The 25,191-nt window shown below is 43.5% G+C and overlaps 1 protein-coding gene across 3 annotated transcripts; it reads left to right on the top strand.

Annotated features, from left to right (window-relative positions):
• Positions 1 to 1,983: 1,983 nt before the first annotated feature.
• bag6 (BCL2 associated athanogene 6) lies at positions 1,984 to 24,442 on the top strand. 3 transcript variants are annotated; one of them, XM_079241386.1, is made up of 25 exons: positions 1,984 to 2,091; positions 7,356 to 7,443; positions 7,544 to 7,661; positions 8,923 to 9,137; positions 9,945 to 10,016; positions 10,092 to 10,214; positions 10,286 to 10,482; positions 12,048 to 12,180; positions 14,098 to 14,298; positions 14,377 to 14,599; positions 14,841 to 14,891; positions 14,970 to 15,334; positions 16,100 to 16,172; positions 16,257 to 16,576; positions 16,660 to 16,924; positions 17,015 to 17,184; positions 17,272 to 17,325; positions 18,324 to 18,432; positions 18,557 to 18,681; positions 19,945 to 20,079; positions 20,230 to 20,286; positions 20,368 to 20,589; positions 22,225 to 22,332; positions 22,405 to 22,551; positions 23,485 to 24,442. In XM_079241386.1, the coding sequence occupies exons 2-25, from the start codon at positions 7,363 to 7,365 to the stop codon at positions 23,578 to 23,580; spliced, it is 3,660 nt and encodes a 1,219-aa protein (XP_079097512.1). In that variant the 5' UTR covers positions 1,984 to 2,091; positions 7,356 to 7,362; the 3' UTR covers positions 23,581 to 24,442. The 3 variants fall into 3 exon arrangements, with proteins under 3 accessions (XP_079097512.1, XP_079097513.1, XP_079097511.1); XM_079241387.1 differs by having other exon boundaries at positions 14,377 to 14,467; XM_079241385.1 differs by having other exon boundaries at positions 16,100 to 16,576.
• The last annotated feature ends 749 nt before the right edge of the window (positions 24,443 to 25,191 follow it).

The raw sequence follows: 25,191 nt of genomic DNA on the forward strand, positions 1-25,191 counted from the left end.
TTTCTTTTTAATGCCCTGGTTGGAAGTTCCGGTGCTGCTATGACGTCATATCCGTCTGGCCATAGACATAATACACATAGACGCTGTATGCATGACGCTGCCATCTTGGATGGGTCTCCATGCGCCTCCAATGCATTTATTTATAAGGTGTAGGTCCAATTACAATAATTTCACCAATTTTTACCTGCTTTTTCTCACAGTTTGGTTTGTTACGAAGAGCAGAGATAATGTTATGATACAGATCACTGTAAAACATAAAAACAACATGCTTTTATGCTAAAATATTTTTATAATGCTATTTAATTAAGACATAGGGTAGCTACAATATAAATAAATGTATAAATGGATTTAATAATAACATGTTTGATTGTTTTTTGATGCATTGGGATCTGGTTGAATAAATTATTTTTCAACCTTGTGAAATGTAATTCCACACAATCCACTTCCTTCCCACTGTCGCCAGTGTGCTTGCTCAGGATGGGAGATTGAGTTGGTTTCCTTATATAGGCTATTAAGGATTGGCTTTCATTATGTTTTGTTTTTTTCCTGTTTGTAAAGCGTCTTGAGATGGCATTGACGTGATTTGACGCTTTATAAATAAAGTTGAATTGAATTGAATTAAATTGCTTTCAATATTTTGCCGGTTATTGCAACTCTATGCTGTAAAAAAAATACGGGAATAGTTGCTGCTTTCTCTTGACTACGGTTGACTCTTTCTTTTATTTACATTTATTAATATAGAGATACAGTTGTACAAAGTCTGAAAATAAAGTGTTGTATCAAAACTATGCAATTCAAAAGTTACTCAGAAAAACACTCGGAAAGCACAAACTTTTGCCAAGGCCTTTAAAAAGTTTAATATATATGTAGAAGCCTCATTGATAGCTGTAGATTGAACAAGCATCGCCGCCATATTGGGTGAGTCTCTGCTTTCGAGTCTTGCTGCAGAGTCAACGTAGTTTCCCCACATAACTGTTTTCTGTGGAACAACGTGTATATATTACACACAAACAAAACACTTTTCTACTAAACTGGTTTATAAATAATGTTAACAGTGAATAATCTACTAAATGCAAATGATAAATTTTGCTCCTATGAGGTGTTTATGGAAAAACATGATATAGATGTTTCACAGAGAGTTTTACATGGAAGTATAATTACCTCCACCAAGGAGGTTATGTTTTACCGCTTTATCTGTTTGTCTGTGTTCAAAATAACTAAAGGTATGGATGGATTTTCATGAAATTTTAAGGACTTGTTGGAACATGAAAAGGAAAAACTGATTTAATTTTGGTGGTGATCACCTTTTGGATCCAGGAACATTTAAAGGCCTTGGCGGAGGTTTGCGCTCTCAGTGTTTTTCTGAGAAACTTCTGAATTTTGATACAATACTTTATTTTCAGACTTTGTACAACTGTATCTATATTGATAAATCAATAAATATAAATAAAAGAAAGAGTCAACCGTAGGCAAGAGAAAGCAGCAACTATTCCTGTATTTTGTTCAGCATATGGTTACAATAATCAGCGAAATATTGAAAGCAGATTGTGTGAAATTACATTTCACAAGGTTGAATAATAATTTATTTTACCACCTAAAATAGATAAATCCAAATGTATCAATAAACAATCAAATATGCTAGTATCAAATTCATTTATGCATTTATTTATAATGTAGCTACCTTATGTCTTAGTTAAATAGCATTATAAAAATATTTTAGCATAAAAGCACGTCATTTTTAATGTTTTACAGTGATTTGTATCATAACAATATCTCTGCCATTTGTAACAAACCAAACTGTGAGAAAAATGAGGTAAATTTGGGTGAAATTATTGTAATTGGACCTACACCTTACCAATAAATGCATTGGAGGCGCATGGAGACCCATCCAAGACGGCGGCGCGATGAGACGTATCAGCAGCGTGACGCAGTGTCTATGTATGTGTTGTCTATGTATATGCTGTCTATGTGTATTATGTCTATGGATTCTAGCAAGCAGCAGCGTTAGCGTTCATCGGGAAGTGTCCAGCGAGCCGATGAAAAATAACTAACTGCGAAGACTGGATAAACTAAAAGGATATTGTGACTTTGGTAAGTGTTTAACAACATGGCATTTATATAAAAAAATGTCACTTGGTTTCGGATTAGTTAATTAAACTTTAAAGCGTAGTTTTATGTAGCATTAGCTTAGCCATCTGGTTAAGTAGCTAGTTAGAGCTAGTCTGTTTGCAGACATATTTTCACCCTCCATTTTAATCGGAGCTAAACCATATCAGCCAGGCATCGACAAACAAGTTAAACCAGTGTGTATTATGATGTCTGGTTAGCGTCACACACAAATCTTTCCAGAACGGATTAAGTGCCGGTGTCTGGCAGGGACGGGACTACGGTGGCCTGTTTGTGCTAACGTTAGCTGCAGTTAGCCTGTCTGTGCTAACGTTAGCTGCAGTTAGCTAGTAAACAGCGCCACATAACTGCTGATCTTTCAGGGAAATTACCATTAATTAATCGGACTTTTCTTTCTTTTATGATGACCTAGTAGTTTGTTTAAACTCAGAAATTCACGCGGCTATTTTTACGTTTTTTTTTAATTATTTTATTTTTAAGTCTATTTTTTTTAGTAGTTTTAGTCTATTTTACACTTTTTTTTTTTAGTTTTTTTTTTCTTTTTTAAAGTTTTTTTTAAAAAGGCTATTTTCACTTTTAAAAAAAAACAAAAAAAAACCCCCGGTTTTTTAGTTTTTGTAGGCTATTTCTACTTTTAAGGTTTTTTAAAGGCTAGGTTTTTATTCATTTTTTAAAAAGATTTTTTTTTTTTTAGGGTTTTTTTAAAGGCCATTTTTACTCTATTTTTCAGTTTTTTTTAAAAGGGTATTTTTACTCTTATTGGTAACTAATACAACTCAGTTGATGATTTGAGATAAAATGAAAAATACTTTATTAATCCCTAAAGGGAAATTCAGTATTGTAGTAAACAATAATAATATGGTGAACTAATAATAAGATGATAATAATAATAATAATAATAATAATAATAATAATAATGATACATTAAAAAAAAAAAAAGATAATAATAAGATGGTAAACATTGTGTCTTTTGGGAGTTTTATTTATTTTTATTTCTGAATTACTGGGTTTAATCAGAAATCTAAATGCAATTTAAAATTTTCCGCTTACATTTGAATTGTTCAGTAACCACTCCCATTACTGGATAAACTACAACTGTAAGAGAACATATTGAGGAAGGCTATCCCTCTTTTATTGCAGGAATAATAACAGACTGTGTGGGATTGCTAGTTATGTGCTATCACTGTTAAGGTTGTATAGAAAACTGTTGTAATGATTGTATTATGAGAGGAATGTTGTATGACTCCAGGAAGAATAGTTGTATTGCAATAGCTAATGGAGATCAAAATAAATACTAACATTGTATCTAAACCCTGTAAGTTTGACAAAAACAGACATTTTAAACTAAACCTTTTATAGGAGCTGGAATGTTTGTGTTGTGTTTCATTAAGCTAATATTTTAGTAAACTAATCAAAGTTAACAATATAAACTCCAGTTTGGGCTCCATTAACGTTGAAACTAGTGGGTTTTTTTTTCTTTTAATGGAAAAGTACAATCTTTTTCTGATTTCTAACTATAAGATTTTAGTGTTTTAATGTGAACAAAACATTATTTTGTTCACACTTGGCAGAGGTCCTACATTACATGTTGAGTTTTTAATAACTGTTTGATGTGTGGCAGATTTAATAAACTTATTTCTTCAGTCAGGTTTTGTCTGGTTTTTCTGAAGCGGTCCCATTTATAATGGAGGAATTTATATGAAGCCGAAGCTTCATATAAATTCCTCCATTCCTCCTTCGGCTTCGGCTGTTGCCGAGGCAAAAATTCGGGCATGGGAGGAGTTCGGCGAGGCCATGGAGAAAGACTTCCGGACGGCTTCGAGGAGATTCTGGTCCACCATCTGGCGGCTCAGGAGGGGGAAGCAGTGCTCCATCAATACTGTGTACAGTGGAGGTGGGGAGCTGCTGACCTCAACTCGGGACGTAGTGGGTCGGTGGAGGGAATACTTCGAAGACCTCCTCAATCCTACCAACACGTCTTCCCATGAGGGAGCAGAGCTGGTGGACTCAGGGGTGGACTCTCCTATCTCTGGGGCTGAAGTCGCTGAGGTGGTCAAAAAGCTCCTTGGCGGCAAGGCCGCGGGGGTGGATGAGATCTGCCCGGAGTTCCTTAAGGCTCTGGAGGCTGTGGGGCTGTCCTGGCTGACACGCCTCTGCAGCATCGCGTGGACATCGGGGGCAGTACCGCTGGATTGGCAGACTGGGGTGGTGGTCCCCCTTTTTAAGAAGGCGGACCGGAGGGTGTGTTCCACTTACAGGGGAATCACACTCCTCAGCCTCCCTGGTAAGGTCTATTCAGGGGTCCTGGAGAGGAGGGTCCGCCGGATAGTCAAATCCCGGATTGAGGAGGAGCAGTGTGTTTTTTGTCCTGGTCGCGGAACAGTGGACCAGCTCTATACCCTCTTTGGGGTCCTGGAGGGGGCATGGGAGTTTGCCCAACCAGTCTACATGTGCTTTGTGGACCTGGAGAAGGCATTCGACCGTGTCCCCCGGGGGCTCCTGTGGGGGGTACTCCGGGAGTATGGGGTACCGGACCCCCTTGTAAGGGCTGTCCGGTCCCTGTACGACAGGTGTCAGAGCTTGGTCCGCATTGCCGGTAGTAAGTCGGATTCGTTTCCGGTGAGGGTTGGACTCCGCCAAGGCTGCCCTTTATCACCGATTCTGTTCATAACTTATATGGACAGAATTTCTAGGCGCAGCCGAGGGGTTGAGGGGATCCGACTTGGTGGCCTCAGGATTGGGTCCCTGCTTTTTGCGGATGACGTGGTCCTGTTGGCTTCATCTGGTCGTGATCTCCAGCTCTCGCTTGAGCGATTCGCGGCCGAGTGTGAAGCGGCTGGGATGAGAATCAGCACCTCAAAATCTGAGACCATGGTCCTCAGCCGGAATAGGATGGATTGTCCTCTCCGGGTCGGGAGTCAGGTCCTTCCTCAAGTGGAGGAGTTTAAATATCTCGGGGTCTTGTTCACGAGTGAGGGAAGGATGGAGCGCAAGATCGACAGACAGATCGGTGCGGCGTCTGCAGTAATGCGGGCTCTGCGCCGGTCTGTCGTGGTGAAGAAGGAGCTGAGCCAGAAGGTGAAGCTCTCGATTTACCAGTCGATCTACGTTCCTACCCTCACCTATGTTCATGAGCTGTGGGTCGTGACCGAAAGAACGAGATCTCGTATACAGGCGGCTGAAATGAGTTTCCTCCGCAGGGTGGCCGGGCTCTCCCTTAGAGATAGGGTGAGGAGCTCGGTCATCCGGGAGGAGATCAGAGTAGAGCCGCTGCTCCTCCGCATCGAGAGGAACCAGTTGAGGTGGCTCGGGCATCTGGTCAGGATGCCTCCTGGACCTCCCTGGTGAGGTGTTCCAGGCACGTCCCTCTGGGAGGAGACCCCGGGGAAGACCCAGGACACGCTGGAGGGATTACATCTCTCGGCTGGCCTGGGAACGCCTTGGGATCCCCCCCGCAGAGTTGGCAAATGTGGCTGGGGAGAGGGAAGTCTGGGCTTCCCTGCTTAGGCTGCTGCCCCCGCGACCCGACCCCGGATAAGCGGCAGAAGATGGATGGATGGATGGAATTTATATGAAGGTTTGCCTTGTTTTGATCCATTTTTCTCACCTGGTTGTTGAAGAGAAGTGGAAGTGTCTGTGTAATGCTTCTAACCTGAGTGTGTCATTATTTTATTTGCTGGACATCAGGTTTTACATTTAACCCTCTGTTTAGTTTCTTTTATAGCTATTTCCTTTCTGTTGTCATTCAGGAACTCCTCATTTGTCTCTGAATACCAGAAAAGTCACGTATTCACTTTAAAACTGGTTCTGAAAGCCACTTGGATCTAATCTTTGAAGCGTTTGCTTTTTTTAAATAATATAAATTAAATTTAAGCTTAATGCTTATCAGTTTCTGAGGTATGAGAGTATATAGACAGGAACAGAAAAGGTTATTTGTCTCCAACCCATCTTGCAAAATACAAAGTATAATTTAAAAACGATGTACAAAAACAGGGATATTTACATGATAAGTGGAGTTGTAGTAGTCAGAAAAACTATTTGTACACACCAGGTGAGTGCGACATTTCTGATACAATCCAGACTTTCCTCGTCCCGTCGCTCTCCGACAGTGTGAACATGCAGATCATCATGTTGTCATGGAAACGTGGTTTTACAGCTAAGATATAATCTTATACTAGCGGTTGGGGTGGAGTTATGGTTCCCACCACAGCAGCGTGAACTTTCTGACCATGTTTAAAAGGAAGTGCTTGTTTCATCCAGCGGGAATAATTAAAGACGGAGCTTTGACATGGATGTGAAACCCATGAGGGTGTCGTTTCTTTCTTCCTCCTGCCATGCTGCCATGTCTGCTGCATGGTGCAGCATTTGCATTTGAAATAATTATAAGAGAAGAAAATAAGTATTTATTGTTTAGAAAGCTTAAATGAATAAATGTTGCTGATAACTGTGTTATTAAACCTTGTTTGCTCACATTTACAGATGATGGTCTGAATTATGACCCATGGAGAAAATAAATCTACATTCCAGTTTAGTTAACATCTGCTGTTAAAACAAGACTGATAGGGCTGTGACGATTTGCTTTTGTCCCAGATTTTTTGGGTGCCGATTCAATTTAAATTACAATTCTCACAATTCTTCCATATTGCTGATTTTTGTTGAATAAAACAAACCAAAAAAAAGTACAGATTTTTTTTTTTTGCTTGTTATATTTCTGGATTTCAATGAGAAAAAAAACAACCCAGCAGCCAGATCATCATTCTGCTGCTAAAATGCTCAAGAAGACAAGGAAATAGATCAATAAAAAAAATAAAAATGACAATTTTAAAATGGATTATTTTTATCTATTAAAAAAAATAGATTTTTTTCAACAACAAAAAAAAAAAGATCTATTTTAAAACGTGAAACAAAAAATCCCAATATTTGATTTGATTTTACCGGCCCTAACAAATAAGCAGCTTATGAGTATAAAATATGTCAGGTATATGTTTTAATTATATCTCTGACGTTAAGTTTACACTAAATATTTTGCCATAAGTGAAGAACTAGGTAATAAATGTGAACTTAAAAAGCAAACTATAATTATTTAGTCTCTGTCACAGTATTGATCATTGATTCTTATGAACTGTGGGCTGTTTATGATGAGGAATTGATCTGATGAGCGTTTATGCGCTTTAAGCTTGTAAACATATTTATTATAAATAGCAGATTGTCTTTCTGTTGTGTTCCAGGAGCACCATGGAGGAGCAGCCTTCAGACATAGAGGTGACGGTGAAAACGTTGGACTCCCAGAGCAGAACCTACAGCGTCGGTGCCCAGGTAAACACACCCTTCCTTCCTTCCTTCCTTCCTTCCTTCCTTCGTGTTCCCACGCTGAACGTCTGCCTTCCTGGTCGTGACTCTGATTCTTCGGTTTTAGCTGACGGTGAAAGAGTTCAAGGAGCACATTGCCCCTTCGGTGGGTATCCCCGTGGACAAACAGAGGCTGATCTACCAGGGCAGAGTGCTGCAGGACGAAAGGACGCTGGCAGATTACAGTAAGTCTGAAGGGATTTGTTAAGCAAGCTCACTGGCGACAGTGGGAAGGAGAAAACTCCCTTTTAACAGGAAGGAAACCTCCAGCAGAATATTATATATTGTAATATTTTGGGTTCTGATATTATAACGCTGACAGAAAACTTCTAGGAGAAATAAACATCTGATAAACTGTAAAGCAGCAGAGAGAAGTTGGTCAGCCAGCAGCTGATTTAAACATGTCTAACCACGTCTCAGTCAGGACGCGTTTACTGTGACATTTAGGCTAAAGCCGTAGACTGCTGATAAAACGATGGGCGGAGCCTCCGTCACGTCGTTTCTGAGGAGCGAAATTGAAGCTCTGTTGTTCTCACCGTCGCTATTGGCAGCGTCACTCCAGGAAAATACAGAAAATGGGTAAAAACGTGGAGCTGAAAGGACGGCTGAGAGCTAACTGAGCTAATCTGGAGCTAACAGGAACTAGCCAGCTAACAAAGGCATGTGGGCTAAAGCTAACATGACTGTTCCAGTCTAAGAGGAGAGAAGGGTTTCCTCTGATGAAACAACAGTGATCTTCTGAATTTTATCAACCAGTGAGACCAATAAAAACGCTTCAGACCAGCAGGGAAATGGCTGCTGATGTCCAGTCTGTCCCTGTGGACAGGCCTAACCATGTTTCTTTCTGTACAAGTCGCTTTCAGACGTTTTGTTCCAGACGTTCCATGTGCAGAACACGACAAATAAATCTAAGTTTCTCTCAGTTCACATCGAGGAAACGGAAGCAGAATTCCGAGTTTCTGAAGTCAGAAACAGGAAGCGAGCCGCAGGTCTCCGGCGTTTTGCTGAAGCCCGGCAGACGGGGAAAGAAGTCGGGCTGGTTTAGCTGACAGAACTGCAGCTACACACGTTTTAGAGGCTTGTTAGAATAACTTTTATAAATCTCTAATAATTTTCTCTCCTTCAGCGTCTTTAGATCTGCTTCATCTGAGACGTTTCACCCAAATTTAAAACATAATCTGCGTGCAAATAGAAATACGACACAGATAAACTCTGCTGTTTGTTACAAGCATGAGTGAGCGGCGGCGCTGCTGTTAGGCGCTCGTAGGACGGCAGACATCACATAAAATAAACATACGCAGCAAGTGGTGGAGGAGGATCCTGCTTCAGATGTGATGTCGTGAACGTGCAGGGTGACGTACGGAGTAAACGCTGCAGAGGAAAGGGCTCAATGTGCACACGTAATGAGACGCTCATTCTGATTGGTTTACTCCTCCGCTGCTGCAGATGTGGGTGGAAAGGTTATCCACCTGGTGGAGCGCGCCCCTCCTCCGCCCTCCCAGCCCGGCTCGGGGTCGGGAGGAACATCAGCCGACAGCGGACCATCCTCTTCCTCCCAGGGGACATCACAAGGACCACCGCACGACCGCAACGCTAACAGCTACGTCATGCTCGGCACGTTCAACCTTCCTGTCAACATCATGGACCCTCAGCAGATCCAGGTAGGCCCGGTTCTGTTCACCAGTCCGTTAAAACATTTATTTCTTCTGTTGGCTTGGAAATGATCTGAAAACCATTCTTCTGCAACAGAAAACAAAACATGTTTTCACGCAGCTCCACGGGGACGCACACACAGCTGTTTACTGGGGGTGGGAAAATCCAATCGGAAAATTGGAAATTGGGAATTTTTTTCTTCACAATATTAAAATAGATTTTTTGTTAAAAAATGGATTTTTTTCCCAGATAAATTAAATTAATCCAGTAGAAGATTTTTGTCATTTTCATTGTTTTTATTGATCTTTTTACTTCTTGGGCATTATAGCAGCAGAATGATTTTTCCTGTTTGAAATCAAGAGAAATGACGAACAAAGAACAAGTTTTATACATTTTTTTTATTATTAATCTACAAAAATCAGCAATATTGGAGAATTGTGAGAATCGTAATTTAAATCAAATCAGCACCCAAAAAAAATTTAAATTGAATTGGAACAAAAACATATCATCACAGCACTACTGTTTACGTCACACGTCTGTCAGCGGATTGCCTGGAACAGAAACAAACCTCAGACTTTGCATCTGAACAGCAGCTGCTTGGCGTTCTGGCAGAGCAGTTCAGATATCAGCTGATCACTCACATTTAATCCAAGAACATCCATAAGAATTCATATTGAAGTTGAATTAATTATGTTTCCACCGTGATCTGTCGATGTCCAGCTGGCATGCAACAGAAACGAGTTTCACGTCGAGCAGCAAAAGCGTCGGTTTAGCTTCCTAAAGGCCATTAAATGTATGGTTGTCCTCTGATTTAGATGTCGGTCCAGCAGATGGTGTCCGGCATGGGAGAAAATGCCAGAAACGCCAGAGTGACGACCAGCACTGGGGTAAGTTCCATCCCTGCCATCTGTACGCAGCATCAGGCGATGAAACGCTGCTAACGGTCGCTGCTGCCGTTCCAGAGCAACGGCTCCGTCAACGTGCACATCGATATGGACCAGCCGGTTCAGAGCGAGCCCAGGCTGAGGCTGGTGTTGGCTGAGAACCTGCTCCGAGACATCAACGACGTCATCCAGAGGATGGAGGTAAGATCTCCGGCGGGAAACGTTGCCCCGATCTGGCAACCGGTCCTCTGATGTCCCGGATCTGTCCTCAGGGTCGGACCAGCGAATCTTCAACCCAAACGGAGACGGCTTCAGCTGCTGCACCCCCACCTCCTTCATCTTCATCCACCACCTCCACTCCTTCTCCCTCCGCCCAGCCCATGGACACCTCCCCACCTCCTACTACTCCCCCACCTCCCCCCTCCTCCTCTGCTGCGTCTGAGGGACCAACTCCACAGCCTGGGCCCCAGTAAGACATGTTTTTACTTTTCTCTACATATGAGGCATTCTTCATATGTAAGCTGACGGAATGGACCGGATGTCCGTCATCATTTGTCTTCGTTTGGCTTCAACCGATCAGATCAATCAAACTAAATCTGTCGGTTTTTTACATTCTTTACTTTTCATTTCTCTCCAGCTCTGATATAGATGATGCTACAGCTGTTGCTAGTAGTCGCCATGGTTACTGTTACGTTTAGAAGTCTGACTGGTCTGAAACCAGTTTGGGCATAAACACACAGCTTGAAGCTGGTGGTTGATCTGTTTACAGTATTATTTATATAACTTTAACCAGAGTCTTTATGTAGAATATTTTCACGGCTTCGTCTTGCTGGAATCGGATCTCTGATGGCGACTGAGTCATGAAATGAGAAATTAGGATCATTTAAAGGATGGAAGGAGAAGAGGATGAACTTTTAAACACCAGATGGATTAATTGTCGTACAGCTGAAGATATTATGTCCAAGCTAGTTTATGTGCAGAAAATCGCATCAGAAACGCCTTCTCACCGCGGCTATACACGGTCCGTCAGCACAGTTTTACATATCCAACCATTTTCGTACCGTTTAGATTCTGATCAGCTGATCTTAGCTTTAGCTGTTTTGGTTTCCCATCGGACAGGCGGAGTAAGGCATCGCAGTGCTGAGGTGGTCCCAGTGGGGCCACATACCAGTTACCCATACCACTATAACCAGGGTCAACTTCGTTAGCTTACTAATGGCTTAACGTCACTGACCATTAATGTTCATTATCAATATCTTTAATTCAACTTCAAACCTAAAGCAATTTAGCAGCAGTTAGCTTATGATACTGAGCTTGTTGAATGTTCTGGAAGTTTACCTTCCTTGTAGCTAACCACATAGCCGCCATGGCAGCTAACCACATAGCCGCTATATGGCAGCTAACCACATAGCCGCTATATGGCAGCTAACCACATAGCCGCTATATGGCAGCTAACCACATAGCCGCTATATGGCAGCTAACCACATAGCCGCTATATGGCAGCTAACCACATAGCCGCTATATGGCAGCTAACCACATAGCCGCTATATGGCAGCTAACGGCAGCTAACCACATAGCCGCTATATGGCAACTAACCACATAGCCGCTATATGGCAGCTAACCACATAGCCGCTATATGGCAGCTAACGGCAGCTAACCACATAGCCGCTATATGGCAGCTAACCACATAGCCGCTATATGGCAGCTAACCACATAGCCGCTATATGGCAGCTAACCACATAGCCGCTATATGGCAGCTAACCACATAGCCGCTATATGGCAGCTAACCACATAACTGCCAGCTAAAATCTGTTTCTGCCCTACTCAGCTTAGCGATTAGCCAAGTTGAGGCTTTGGAAGCTCAGAGGTGTTGAGCCAGATTTACCAGAGACAGTACACCAACTACTTGTTCGTACTTTGTACATCTTCCATCCTGGGATGTTGTTTATGTACATGTTAAAGTACAACATGGTGCAGGTGTATGTCGTTGCCAGTGTTTGTTCTGATCTGTTCTGTGTTTCTGTCCCTGTCCAGCCATCCCAGCCCGGCCGAGCTGGCGGAGATGCTGTCTGAGCTGCGGAGAGTCGAAGAGAGGCTGCAGCCCTTCATCCAGAGAGCTCACACCATTCTGGAGACGGCCACCACTGCAGAATACAACAATAACACAGTAGGAGCCAAACCTCTGAATAATTACTAACATGTGATGGTCAGCAGGACTCTGCAGGAGATGCTTTAACGGCATCAGGCCAGGAAACGGTCGAGGAAGTAACCCAGGTGTTACTTCCACGTTTAGACTGCAGGTGAATCTACTGCCAGGATGATGCGTCTCTTTGCATATGAGTTTGAACCCTGCATGAACTTCCTGCCTTCAGGCGTCCAAATACGCTGAGGTTGTCTGAGTTCTCGTGACGTTTGATGGAGAAATGATCACAACAAACGTTGAAGCGCCTTGGTAACCGCGGGTCTGCAGCGCTGAATGCTGCGTCTTCTTCTCAGACTTTACTCCCTCTGATAGAAGCCGATTATCAGCTTCTGTAAACACTCGTGTGAGTGGGGAAGTTCCGTCGACGAGGTGCACGAATGACACAAACACTGAAGAATGCCACTTTATAATCAGTATTTTTATACTGGATGAAATTATGCTGATTAATTTCCCAAATCTAAACAGAAAACCGGGTAACCTGCAATATCCAGTAGAAACCGCTGCATATTTCACAATAAACTCATATTTAATCAGCTCAAAGTTAAATTCTTTATTTTCAGGTAGACTTCCAGCTTCTTATGCAGACATTTTTAAGTAAGTTTTATTTTTATTTAATCTTCCCAGTGCAGTTCAGGAAGCCGTACATCTACAACTTCCAGTTACCACCCAACTTACATCCCGCAACTTCCTCAGATACAAAACTGCCCGCGCAGATGCAACACATGAGATACTGGCACGTAAAAACCAAGAAAAGCAAATAAAAACATGTAAAGTCTCCAAATCATTAGGATGAAAAGAAGCGCTCCTCGCGTGGAACCTCGTGGCAGCTCATGATTGATGATCTTTCCTCGTGATTAGCTGGTATTTACATGAACTTGTTGCTTCCAGTCAGATGTGTGTTCTGAGTGCGGTTTCCATGACAACACGATGCTGCGGCTTCCCCGACGGGATGTAAAATGGAGCCGATGCACCAATACAAAACTCCCCTTCATCAATAGCATCATGTTTTTCTGCCATGCTAATCGTATGTAGTAGTGTGTTTCCATGTTTCCTGCTCCAACACACCTGACTGGAATTAACGAGTCAGAACTGGACAGGCTGTTGGATCCAGGCGCGTTGCAGCAGGGCTACATGGAAAACATGTGGCTCCAGAGCTGGACTTTCTGATTTACGGGGAAATTTGTTTTGTTTCCACGTGTTCTTAAAGACACACAACAGAACTTTTGCTGTTTTCTCGTCAACCCCCCAACGACGGCAAATCCAGCCTCCACCACCTGACCTGCTAGCTCTCCAGCCAGCAGAAGACCATCTTACCATGTTACTCTTGATTTGTCTCTTTTAATCTTCTAGCGTTTCTTTTCTTAATCAGCGACGTTGTGTGTTCAGAACAGCCAGTTCCTTATTTTACCGTGAAGCCAAACGTCGCGGAGGTAAAAGCTTCTTTAGTGTCGGTTTCTCGGCCTCGGGACGCTGCTGGGCAGCAGCAGATCTAGAAACACACATGATAGATGTCACTGTGTCATCCAACAAGTCCGGGAGGCAGAGTTTTAACGTCAGAAAGTTACATAAAGCATCTTTAAAGGCTAAATAAAGACTTTAATCTTCTGTTTTTTCCTAAATTAGACTTTAAATTTGTTCCTCTGTGTGTGTGTGTGTGTGTGTGTGTGTGTGTTGAACAGAAAGCAGCTAAACTCCCTAAAAAGTCCAGTCAAAGTGACAGAATTCTGCTTCTGCTGGGAAAAGTGCCGTTTGTTTTGGTCCCGACGTTGATCAGATCATATGTGATCTTATTTACATGCGTGTGATGGAAACCGCGGTCTGGGAGGGATTTAGGCGTTTTAGGTTGTTGTTATTTAAAACTTCTGACTTTTCTCTCTGCAGGAGAGAGAGGACGACCAGCGAACTCTCGTCCAGATGTGCGAGTGTCTCCGTCTCCTTGGCAACGCCCTGGTTGCCCTGAGCGACCTGCGGCTGAACCTTATGAGCCCCGTGCCTCGCCACCTCCACGTGGTCCGGCCTTTCTCTCACTACGCCAGCCCGGTCAACCTTCCCGGAGCCGTGCATCATCACATCCCAGTGCAAGTAGGTGACGGCGTGCACGCCGTCCACGCATCGTCCTCATGGCGTAACCGCACTCACTCCTCATGTCTCCGCCCACAGATGAACCTGGGAGCCACAGTGACTGTTGCAGCTAACAGCACTGAGGGACAAGCTCCGCCCACCCAGCCGGCCAGCCAGTCAGAGCAGGCAGGTCAGGGACAGACCTCCCCCTCACAGCCTACCCCATCCAATCAGCAGGCTGGACAGGGACAGGCTGGCCCCCGGGTCATCAGGATCAGCCACCAGGCTGTCCCGGTGGTCATGATGCAGATGAACACGGACGGTGTGTTGTCCCCTACCCGCCACTGATTGAATGTGTGTGTGTGTGTGTGTGTGACGTTGCTCAGCGGCAGTCCGTTGGAGTCGTGTTACTCCAAGCGCTGCTTCCAGACGACCCTGGCGGAGCGGAGAAGACGGGACCTGATTTCCTGCAGGATGCTTGTTCATCGACGGCTCTGACCTTTCTGGATGATAATACACTGACGGCTTTAGTGGACCGTTCTGATGCGTGTGTGTGTTTGCAGGACCGGGTCCAAACTCCGCCACAGGAGGTCAGCAGATACCTGGACAGCCAGGTACGGCCAGGTTCCAGCTGCACTGTTTTTACTTCCAGCCTGTCCTTTAAACCTGACCTTTGCCCTTCCTGCCTGCAGGCGCCCTCCCTCCTGACTTCATGCGAAACGTCATGCAGCAGATCAGCCAGTATGCAGCGGCCGTGGCCACCAGCGCCGCCACCAGCGCCGCCACCGCCGCGGCTTCTGGTCAGCCAGTCCCACCTCAGCCCACCCCTCCAGGTTACGGCTCCACACCCAACTCTTCCACCACCACGACGGGCCCGAACACTCCCACCACCACCCCCACCGCGCCCCCTCCTCCCTCCCATACCAGCCCCCAGCCGCAGGCCCGCGTTGTGTTCACCAGACCTCCGTTTGCAACCAACATGCCGCCACCGGCCTTCGGGACCCGGGGGACCACCATCAATGTGAGGGCTGCCATGCCGGGCCAGCAGCCGGGACAGGTGGGGGCAAGGATCGCTCATGTGTTTTTTTCTTTCTTATATTTATTGTAAGTTTTGAAATAGTTTTTTATTTCTATTTATTTAATATTTTATTTTATGAGGTGTTTTTATTTTAATTTTTAATTTTTATTGCTGTAAGTTTTTAAATAATTTGGTTTTCATTTCTATTAATTTTATATTTTATTTTGTTTTTATTTTCATTTTTAATTTTAAATTTTTTTACTTGGTGTAAGTTTTGAAAGTTTTTTTTTTATATATATATATTTTTTGATATATATATTTGATCTTTTTTTTGTTTTTTAAAATCATTTAAATTTATTTTTACCTTAAAACTTCATTTTTATTTTCATTTTTGAAATTGTTTTGAACCTTGATTTTTAAAGTTAAAAAAAACTGAGAAAATAAAATTATTTAAAAAAAAAAAAAAAAAAAGGAAAGAAGGAAACAGGTAATTGTAATACATAAAATTCGCATTTATTTTCGTAAAAAAAAAAAAAAAAAAGTCTGTCCAAGTGAGTACTTAGAGACTTTGACCATTTTACTTTTTTAAATTTAATGCACTAAATTGTGCTTGTATAAATGACATAAATAAAAGACGGATATGCAGACTAAGGGTTCTCTTCCAGTATGCATCGCCCTGTTTGTTCAGGATGTTACCTCAAAATAGTAATTAAATGTTAAATTCTGCGTCATTTCTGCTGAAGTTTTTCCATCACCCGTGTTTCTAACCTGAACGATCCTCATAGATCCTGTTTGTGTTTGCAGGCTTTCAACCCAGCGGCTCTGAACCAGATGATCAGCGGGCTGGTCGGACAGCTGTTGCTGCCGGGACAGATGCGTACGCGCTTTCCTCTCTGTAAACATGGCCGAAGGCTCGTCAGCCATGATACTAAATTATTACTCGTCTCTTGTTTAATCGCAGCTGGTCAGACGGCGACGTCTTCTTCCTCCTCCACGTTCACTTCCACGTCCACCCCTTCCTCCACCTCCTCCTCTTCCTCTTCCTTTTCCTTTTCTGCTTCGGGTCCAACGCCCCCTCCGACTGCTAACGCAGCGTCCACCCAGAACCAGACCGAGCCCAACGCCGGCGAGCCCCAGGAGATGCCGCCAGACCTCGGCCAGCTGCTGGGCTCCCTGCTGGGGGTAGCTGGCGGCGCCGGCCCTGGAGGGGCCCCGTCCATAACCGTCACCACGTCCGGTGTCCCGGCCTTCATCCACGGCGTGAGCGAGTTCATCCAGCAGGTCAGTGTTTGGCTCTGAGACGATGTCACCTCCTGCGGGAAGCAGGATTGTCTGCGTTGTTTTGATCTCGTTTCCTCCTTCAGGCCTCGCAGCCCGTCTTCGCTCCTCCCCCACCTCCCTCTGGATCCAACCCAGCTCCTACCGCGGGACCCACCCCGGCCCCCAACCCCGCCGCGGCTGCAGCCGAGTCCCTCAACCCAGAGCTGTTCACCGGCATCGTCCGCGGCGTCCTGAGCACCATGATGGGCTCTCTGGGCCAAGCTCAGAACGACACGGAGAGCATCGCCCAGTTCATGCAGAGGCTCTCTCAGGCGACCAACATCTTCATCAGCCCTGAGGACCCCACAGGTCCGATGATCGTCTTCCTCCCATTTTATTGGACGTTTATTTCCTCCCAGTGGATTATTTGATGTTCCGCCTCTTCTGATTGGTTCTCAGGGTTCTTTGGTGAGCTGCTGATGCTGGTGTGCCAGACGTTCACCATGTCAGATCTGGTGATGCTGCTCCACGGCCAGCACCAGCCGCTGGGCCGCATCCAGCCTCAGCTGACCCAGTTCTTCACCCAGAACTACCTCAACGGCAGAGAACCCACTGATCAGAACATCGCTGTCAGTATTAAATCAAGATGTTTATTGAAAGATCGATTCCTCCTCATTAATCATTCTGAGGTTTCGTCCTCTGTGTTTCCTCCACAGGCTGCTGCCGACAACCTCGTCAACGAACTGGAGGAGTACATCACCGAGAGCTTCGTAAGTCCGTTATATAGCAGCGCTCCGAGAGGAACAATGTCTTAACGGACAATAACCCAATAATTAAATACTTTAAAGCCTTTAATATAATGTTGAATTTTACTATAAAAATCCTTCATTTGGTTCATATAAAGCAGGTTTAAACTAACCTGTAAAACTGGTTGTTATAACAACGTTGGCTACAAGGTGATGGGCCGACGCCTCGCTACGCAACGGGCCGACGCCTCGCTACGCAACGGGCCGACGCCTCGCTACGCAACGGGCCGACGCCTCGCTACGAAACGGGCCGACGCCTCGCTACGCAACGGGCCGACGCCTCGCTACGCAACGGGCCGACGCCTCGCTACGCAACGGGCCGACGCCTCGCTACGAAACGGGCCGACGCCTCGCTACGAAACGGGCCGACGCCTCGCTACGCAACGGGCCGACGCCTCGCTACGAAACGGGCCGACGCCTCGCTACGCAACGGGCCGACGCCTCGCTACGCAACGGGCCGACGCCTCGCTACGCAACGGGCCGACGCCTCGCTACGCAACGGGCCGACGCCTCGCTACGCAACGGGCCGACGCCTCGCTACGCAACGGGCCGACGCCTCGCTACGCAACGGGCAAAATCCTTTTCAGTGAGGTGTTAAATGCCCAGGAGAAAACTGTCCCCGTTTCTTCTTCTACATTTATTTTTTCTTATAAAGTTTACCAACAGTGATTTAAATGTTTTTTGCGTTTAGATTTTATTTTAACTTAATTATCCATCGATATTACATTGATGAACTCAAGCCACTGATATTAAACAATGTATTAATCATAAAGTTAGACTAAAATTAAACATGTTCTAGTTTTCACTTATACTGGATGAATCTTATCGGACTGGGAATGTTGGTTCATTTTGTGCGTATCGAGGGTAATTCAGACCCTCTGTGAATCTCTGACTGGCTGTGAAATCTTCAGGTCTGTTCGACTTTACTGAGATGGAATAAAAAAACAGCTTTTGTCCAACAGAGGGAGTCTTCAGTCACGGTGCTGGACGGCGTTGACGTCACCCAGACCAACATGTCTTTCTTCAGACAGCAGCTGACTCACATCGCCACACACATCCTGCGCTGCACCGGTAAGCTTCGGCTAGCTGCGACTAGTTCGCCTCCTTCGTCTCTGCTACAAATAAAACAAAAAGAAGGAATTTACAAGTAAATAAAATCAGTCTTGTTGAAGTAACTGTAAAGTTTCTTGTCCAGATGACTCGTTCGGACCCAGGTTGCTGCAGATGTGCAACCAGGCGTTGTTCGAGTGTCTTGCCCTCAACCTGCACTGCCTGAGAGGAGACCAGAGAGCTCTGACTGCCGTCATCAACCACAGGATAGTGAGTACTGCGTAGTTCCAGGAGTTCAGACTGCCGGCTGAGCTGCAGGACGTCAGTCAGGCCTGAACGGATATTTTATTTAAGTCTTCTACTCGAACTCTGAACATTATTAGATTTTCTTTTGCTGAATTTGTTTTGGTCTTATTTTTGCTATTTCTTTCCCCCTTTTCCTTCTGTTTAAATGTAAAGAAAAGCTCAGAGTAGAATCAGAGCTACTTCTTTATTTCTTCGTGTGAGATTAATGCCGCGGGGACTTTGCAAAACGTGAATTTGAGACATTTTAAACAGACGTTACAGCAGATTGATTATCAATACGGCCATCGATGAGTCGAGGATCCAGAGTCAGACCGTAAAGCACCACGAGTATCCAGAAAGAAGTGAAAAAAAACCATTGCAATAGAATCTCCATGGAAACCAGCAGGACCTTCATTTCAGAGGCTGTGTCTGGATGTCCGCTGATGCTGGTGGAGTCTATCAGCCCAGTTTCTCCCTGTCATGTTGCTATGCTACGTGTTAGCATGGCTACAAAGCTACATGTAAGCATTGCTACTATGCTACATGTTAGCGTTACTACAATGCTACGTGTTAGCATTACTACCATACTATGTGTTAGCATGGCTACTAAGATACATGTTAGCATTGCTTCTATGCTACATGTTAGCATTACTACCATGCTACGTGTTAGCATTACTACCACACTATGTGTTAGCATGGCTACTAAGCTACATGTTAGCATTGCTACCATGTTATGTGTTAACATGGCTATGATGACACATGTTAACATGGCTACTAAGCTATGTGTCAGCATTGCTGCTAAGCTACACATTAGCATTGCTACTATGCTACATGTTAGCATGGTTACTATGCTATATTTTGGCATTGCAGCTAAGTTATAAATTAGCATTTTTACTATGCTACATGTTAGCATCGCTACTAAGATATATATTAGCATTTTTACTATGCTACATGTTAGCATGGCTGCTAAGCTACATGTTAGCATTGCTGCCTCCTGCCCAGTCGGGACTTGTGATGAAGATGCTACTGTTAATGTTTACAGGGGAGGAAAAACATCTGAGATTTGCTGCATTATGACAGATTTTTGCAGCTTCTACATGTCGTATGTTTCAGCCATGTGAGAAGAACAGTGTAAGGTGTCCTACTGGGATTCTCTACGTTTGTTCTCCCTGGCATGTGAACTGAACCCCAGCATGACGTGAAGAACAACCAGAAGTTGTGTAAAACCTGGATTTTCTGTTGTTCCAGCGGAGGATGTCCAGCGACATCAGCCCCAGTCTGGTGAACTGGATGACCAGCATGATGACGATGAGGCTGCAGGTCATCCTGGAGCACATCCCCATCTCTCAGGAGCAGATCCAGAGCTACATCGTCCACACGCAGGTATCCTAACCTCCAACCCGATTCAGCATTTATGCCTTTCTTCACCGTGCAGAGACGTCGTCCCTCTTATCTGATGGCTCGTCTGTATCATGTTGCGTTGAACGCTGCATCTGACATGGCTAATAAATATTGGATGCCCCTCTTTCTCAGGGAGATCAGTCTTCTGCGACCGGCACACAAGAGCCTGAAAGAGCACAAAGTGCGACGGTAAGCGAGACGCGTCTTCAGATCAGCGCCGTTTTCATTTTTCAGGTCCTCCCTCACCTCTCCGTTGTCCTCCCTCCTCAGATCGGGGACACCCTGTCACCGGCTGCAGCCACCACAGCAGAGGAAGCCATGTCGGTGTCCCACGACACGGCGGCGTCACGCGAGACGAGGGCGTTGCCTGGAGACCTGGGAGCCTCGGGCGGAGCTGCGCCGTTAGGTGGCGACATGGCAGCAGCCGGAGCTGAGGGAGGCAGCGAGGAGTCAGCTGGAGAGTCAGAAGCCTGGGCTGCAGCTGTTCCACCTGTAAGGACCCCCCCACCTGTTTTACATCACGTCACCCAAACAGATCAGCTGATTAATGATGTCACCATGAAACGATCTCCTTCTTTTCCTCTCGTCAAGTTTTTAATTTGCAAACTGAGGCTTAAACATCCGATTGTTTTGTCCTGGTTTATACACGAACATCTTCTTCTTCTCAGACAATAGTTGTTCTTCACCGTCACGTTTCTGGAATCTACCAGCGCATAAAGCCTGCAGTTTCTCCTTCATCCACTAGGGGCTCCAGGATGAGTCGTTGACTCCCGTGTTGAAAATGCAACTAAACAGCAGAAATAAACAACAGTTCCAGCCGCCTTGCTTCACGTCCCTCCGAATAAACGCCTTCAAGTCGGGTCTTTTCTACATGCAGGTCTGCGTCGTATCCTGGCTCATGTCGCTAGCCTAGCGCTGACTCTTCGCTCCGGTAAGCGTGTGATTCGTGCACGAAGCGCGGCTCACACAGAACGACAAATGGCGGTTGGGTTTAATAGACGTGTCGCCATCCAGTCGTTTAGAACGGGTCGGTTAACCTTTTAATGCATAAATGAATAAAAAAACAATCCATCAATTATTTTTAAATAAAGTATTTTACCTCTACAGACATTTGCAAATACTTTTTTGTTTATTAGTGACATTTATAATTTATCATGATTTATTTAATGTATTCTTTAAAATATTATATATACATAATAATGTAAATCTTGTATAAAATATAGCTGTATTATTTTCAACTGGCATATTTACATTATGTTTAATTATATCATGTATTTATTTATTCTCCAGTGAGTGGAAACGTATTGGATAGGGGCGGAAAAATTGAATTGAAAAATTGAAAATTGGGATTATTTTTTGCTTCACAATTTTAAAAAAATGTTTTTTTTAAATAAATAAAAATAATCCATTATGAAATTTTAGTAATTTTTTAATGTTTTTATTGATCCTTTAACTTGTCTTCTTGGGCATTATAACAGCAGAATGATGGTCTGGCTACTGTGTTGTTTCTTTCTCATCAAAATCAAGAAAAATGACGAGCAAAAAAAAGTTTTTATACATTTTTTTTTAATCTACAAAAATCAACAATATGGAAGAATTGTGAGAATCACAATTTAAATGGAATCGGGACCCAAACTTATCGTCACAGCCCTGGTATTGGATGACTCACTGACATTATTTACCAACACGGACACGATGCATGAAGGGGTTAAAGTGATGAGATGGTGTTTTCCCCTCCTGTCTGGAGAGATGAAAACTTTTTATTTGAAGCTTTAAATTGGCTTCAATCAGAGTGACGAAGATTTTAAACACCTGCTCTGAAAACGTCTCGGCGTCTAAGTCTTACTGGTGTCTCTTTATGCATCATAATGTTGAATTTTCAGCGCTTTTAAAACAGTAAGATTTCTATTAATCCGAACATAAAAACGTTTGTTTGTTTATAAGGAAAAGGTTTAAAATGAAGAAAACTGTCAGAATAATCCAGACAAAGTGATTTAGGATACAAAGCAACACGTATCGGCTTCTTTTAACCTCTTCCTCCGCTCAAACATCTCTTCATGATGAACTCCAGCGGTTGGACTGACACCTGCAGCTTTCATCTCTTCTTCTACATTTGTTTGTTTGTAGGAATGGGTTCCCATCATCAGGTGCGACATGATGACTCAGAGGAAGATGAAGGCTCAGCCGCCGCTGTCGGACGCCTACCTGCACGGCATGCCCGCCAAGCGTCGGAAGGTGAGCGGCTCATCCTGTTTGATGCCACGGCCCCGCGGCTCCGTCTGAAGCAGTGTGAATGTGTGTTTTCAGACCGGGCAGGGCAGCGGCAGCCTCCTCTCCCTCTCCGACGCCGTCAGTCAAGCAGCCAGGACGGCGGGAGCGAAGCCCATCACCTCCGCCGAGCAGCTGCAGAGCGACCTGGACGCCCAGGAGGTGAAGGAGGCGTACTCCGAACAGGTAACGCAGAGCGCATGTCCTCCAGGCTCGACTTATTCATGAATTCACTCTGAAAGTTTAGTATAAAACTGTTTATTTTGCTTTAACGGCTTATTTACAGGAACACAATAAGTTATGGGATTTATCTGATGTCACATTTTACGAAGAAGGAAAAACATTGTGAAGAAAAAACTAATCTCCATCACGCTAAATGCAGTTAGAAAGAGATAAAACTGGTGAAAACATTAAAACAAACAACAATACTAAGATTGTTTATGTAAAAATATTCATTTATAAGCTGAATTCTGAGTCAAAATACTAAAGATTTATCTCTAAATATCCATAAAAACGCTGCAGGAGTTCAGCTCAGTATGCAGATATAAATGTTAAAACGTCGGTATCATATTAAACTAGGAAGGTTGATATGCAGGTCGGTCAGATATAAAATAAAGTTAAATAAATATTGTGATTTTTAAGTAAATCAGTTCATTTTTCCAGGAAGATTCTAATAAACATGAAGGAAATCTGAGTTTAAGTAACGAGACGTTTACTGTTCATCTGAAACTTCTGAATCAAACCGGAACGTTGTTGTTTCAGACAAACCTGCTGCTTTTTATTCCGTTTTAATCTCCACTAGTTGTTATTTCTCTCTGAAGACCTCAGAGCCGACGACACACCTGCAGGTCGTCACCCGATGAGTTTCCTGCTGAATGTAGTGCAGGTTCCCACAGCAGGGGGCGCTGTTCAGCCTTTTAAGTTTACATAAAATGTTTGATCATCTTTCAACCTTAGTTTAATACTTTTTACCCAACTTAAACCTGAATATGTTCCTGATGCAAGTTAATGATTTTATTCTGATCATATTTTCTATAAATGTGTGAGTAATTTAGAATGAAACCACCACAGAAGAAGAGCTCCTGATGTCAGGATGTAATTTCTGTGTTTCCTCCGCAGGTGAAGGCAGACATCAAGAAGCGGGTGAGGGAAGACCCAGACTTCAACCCTCAGCAGTTCCCCAACTCTCACAGAGCGTTCTCATCAGACTCGTAACCACGTTGGCGCCGCATTCCAGCTGTTTCCTTCATCTGCTTCCATTTCTGGATCTTCTTTTGACTTTTGCTCAGCAGCCTGTTTTCCTCTGTTACCCTGCTGACGTCTGACGCGACGCTTCGCCACCAGCAGGAACTCTCTGCGTCTCATCTGGACAGGAACACCATCACCATCGACTTCCAGCCAGAAACAGTCTGTAGGGCCAATTCAGGATTAATGAATCATAAGTTTGTGTATTTATTGGAGGATGATGAGGCAGCAGCTGCATGAAGTAAAACATATTTAAGTTGTGAATCTGCAAAGTGTCTACTCAGCCATAAAATCCTGGTTGTAAACAAACCTAACCTGTGCAGTCAGATGCCACAGCTGCTCCTAAACAAGGGGAATAGCGCCCTCTGGAGGCTGAAAACATACGAAGTGAGGAGAACGCTCTTGATTAGTGAAAACAGACTGAAAAATTACCAACTACGGAGTCTGACAGGACAAACCTGCTGCCAGGACGGAGGTTTCATCACCCTCAAGTTGTTCATGTCAAATGTAACAGACTAGTGTCACATGATCAGCTTCTGCACTCACGTGATGTATGACAGACACACTTGATTAAAGAATGTAGCTTTGACCGTTCTTGTGCTTATTGAAATATAATCAATGTGCTTATCAGCCAATAACAGGAAGCACAGGAAACCTGGCAGCTGCTGGTAGTTCTGTTTTCCTCTGGGTGGACGTGTGCAGATGTAGCAGCAGGTTTGTTCTGTTTGGACGTGTTTAGTTCCTGTAGCGCTGCTCCGACCATGCTTTCCTCCAACACAAGACTTTCCCGTGATGCTGTTTGGTACCTGAATGTACAGTGACCTTAATAAAAACCATCATTTCAATACATGACTGTTGATGTTGGGACGAGTGAAGAGGTTTATGCATACATGTATATACATACATGCATACATACATGTACATACAAACATACAAACAGACATTCATTAATTTATATAGATACCTATATGTATATACATACATGTATATATATATATATAAATACATACATACATACATGTACATACATACATACAACTATATATATATACATACATACATACATTCATAAATATATATATATACATACATACCTATGTGTATGTATATACATACAAACATACATACATACATGTACATACATATATACATGTATATACATACAAACATACATACATGTTCATACATACACGTATATATATATAAATACATACATACATACATGTACATACATATATACATACATACATGTACATACATACATACAAACATGTATATACATACATGCATCCATACATGTATATGCATCCATACATGTATATGCATACGTACCTATATGTATGTATATACATACAACACTACATATATCTATGTACATACATACATACAGACATGTATATACATACATGCATCCATACATGTACATACATACATACATTCATAAATGTATATACATACAAACATACATACTTGTACAAACATACATACATACAAATATATATACATAAATACATGTTCATACATACATACATGTACATACATACATACATGTACATACATATATACATGTATATACATACA

The sequence above is a fragment of the Telmatherina bonti genome (assembly GCF_933228915.1).
Source record: "Telmatherina bonti genome assembly, chromosome: 5".
Lineage (NCBI taxonomy): Eukaryota > Metazoa > Chordata > Actinopteri > Atheriniformes > Telmatherinidae > Telmatherina > Telmatherina bonti.

Bases quoted from the DNA above. Each gene is read 5' to 3' on its own strand.
- bag6 (XM_079241385.1), top strand. From the start codon at position 7,363: ATGGAGGAGCAGCCTTCAGACATAGAGGTGACGGTGAAAACGTTGGAC. The intron at 10,483-12,047 runs GTAAGACATGTT...GTCCCTGTCCAG, and splicing joins ACTCCACAGCCTGGGCCCCA to CCATCCCAGCCCGGCCGAGC. The intron at 17,326-18,323 runs GTAAGTCCGTTA...TTTGTCCAACAG, and splicing joins AGTACATCACCGAGAGCTTC to AGGGAGTCTTCAGTCACGGT.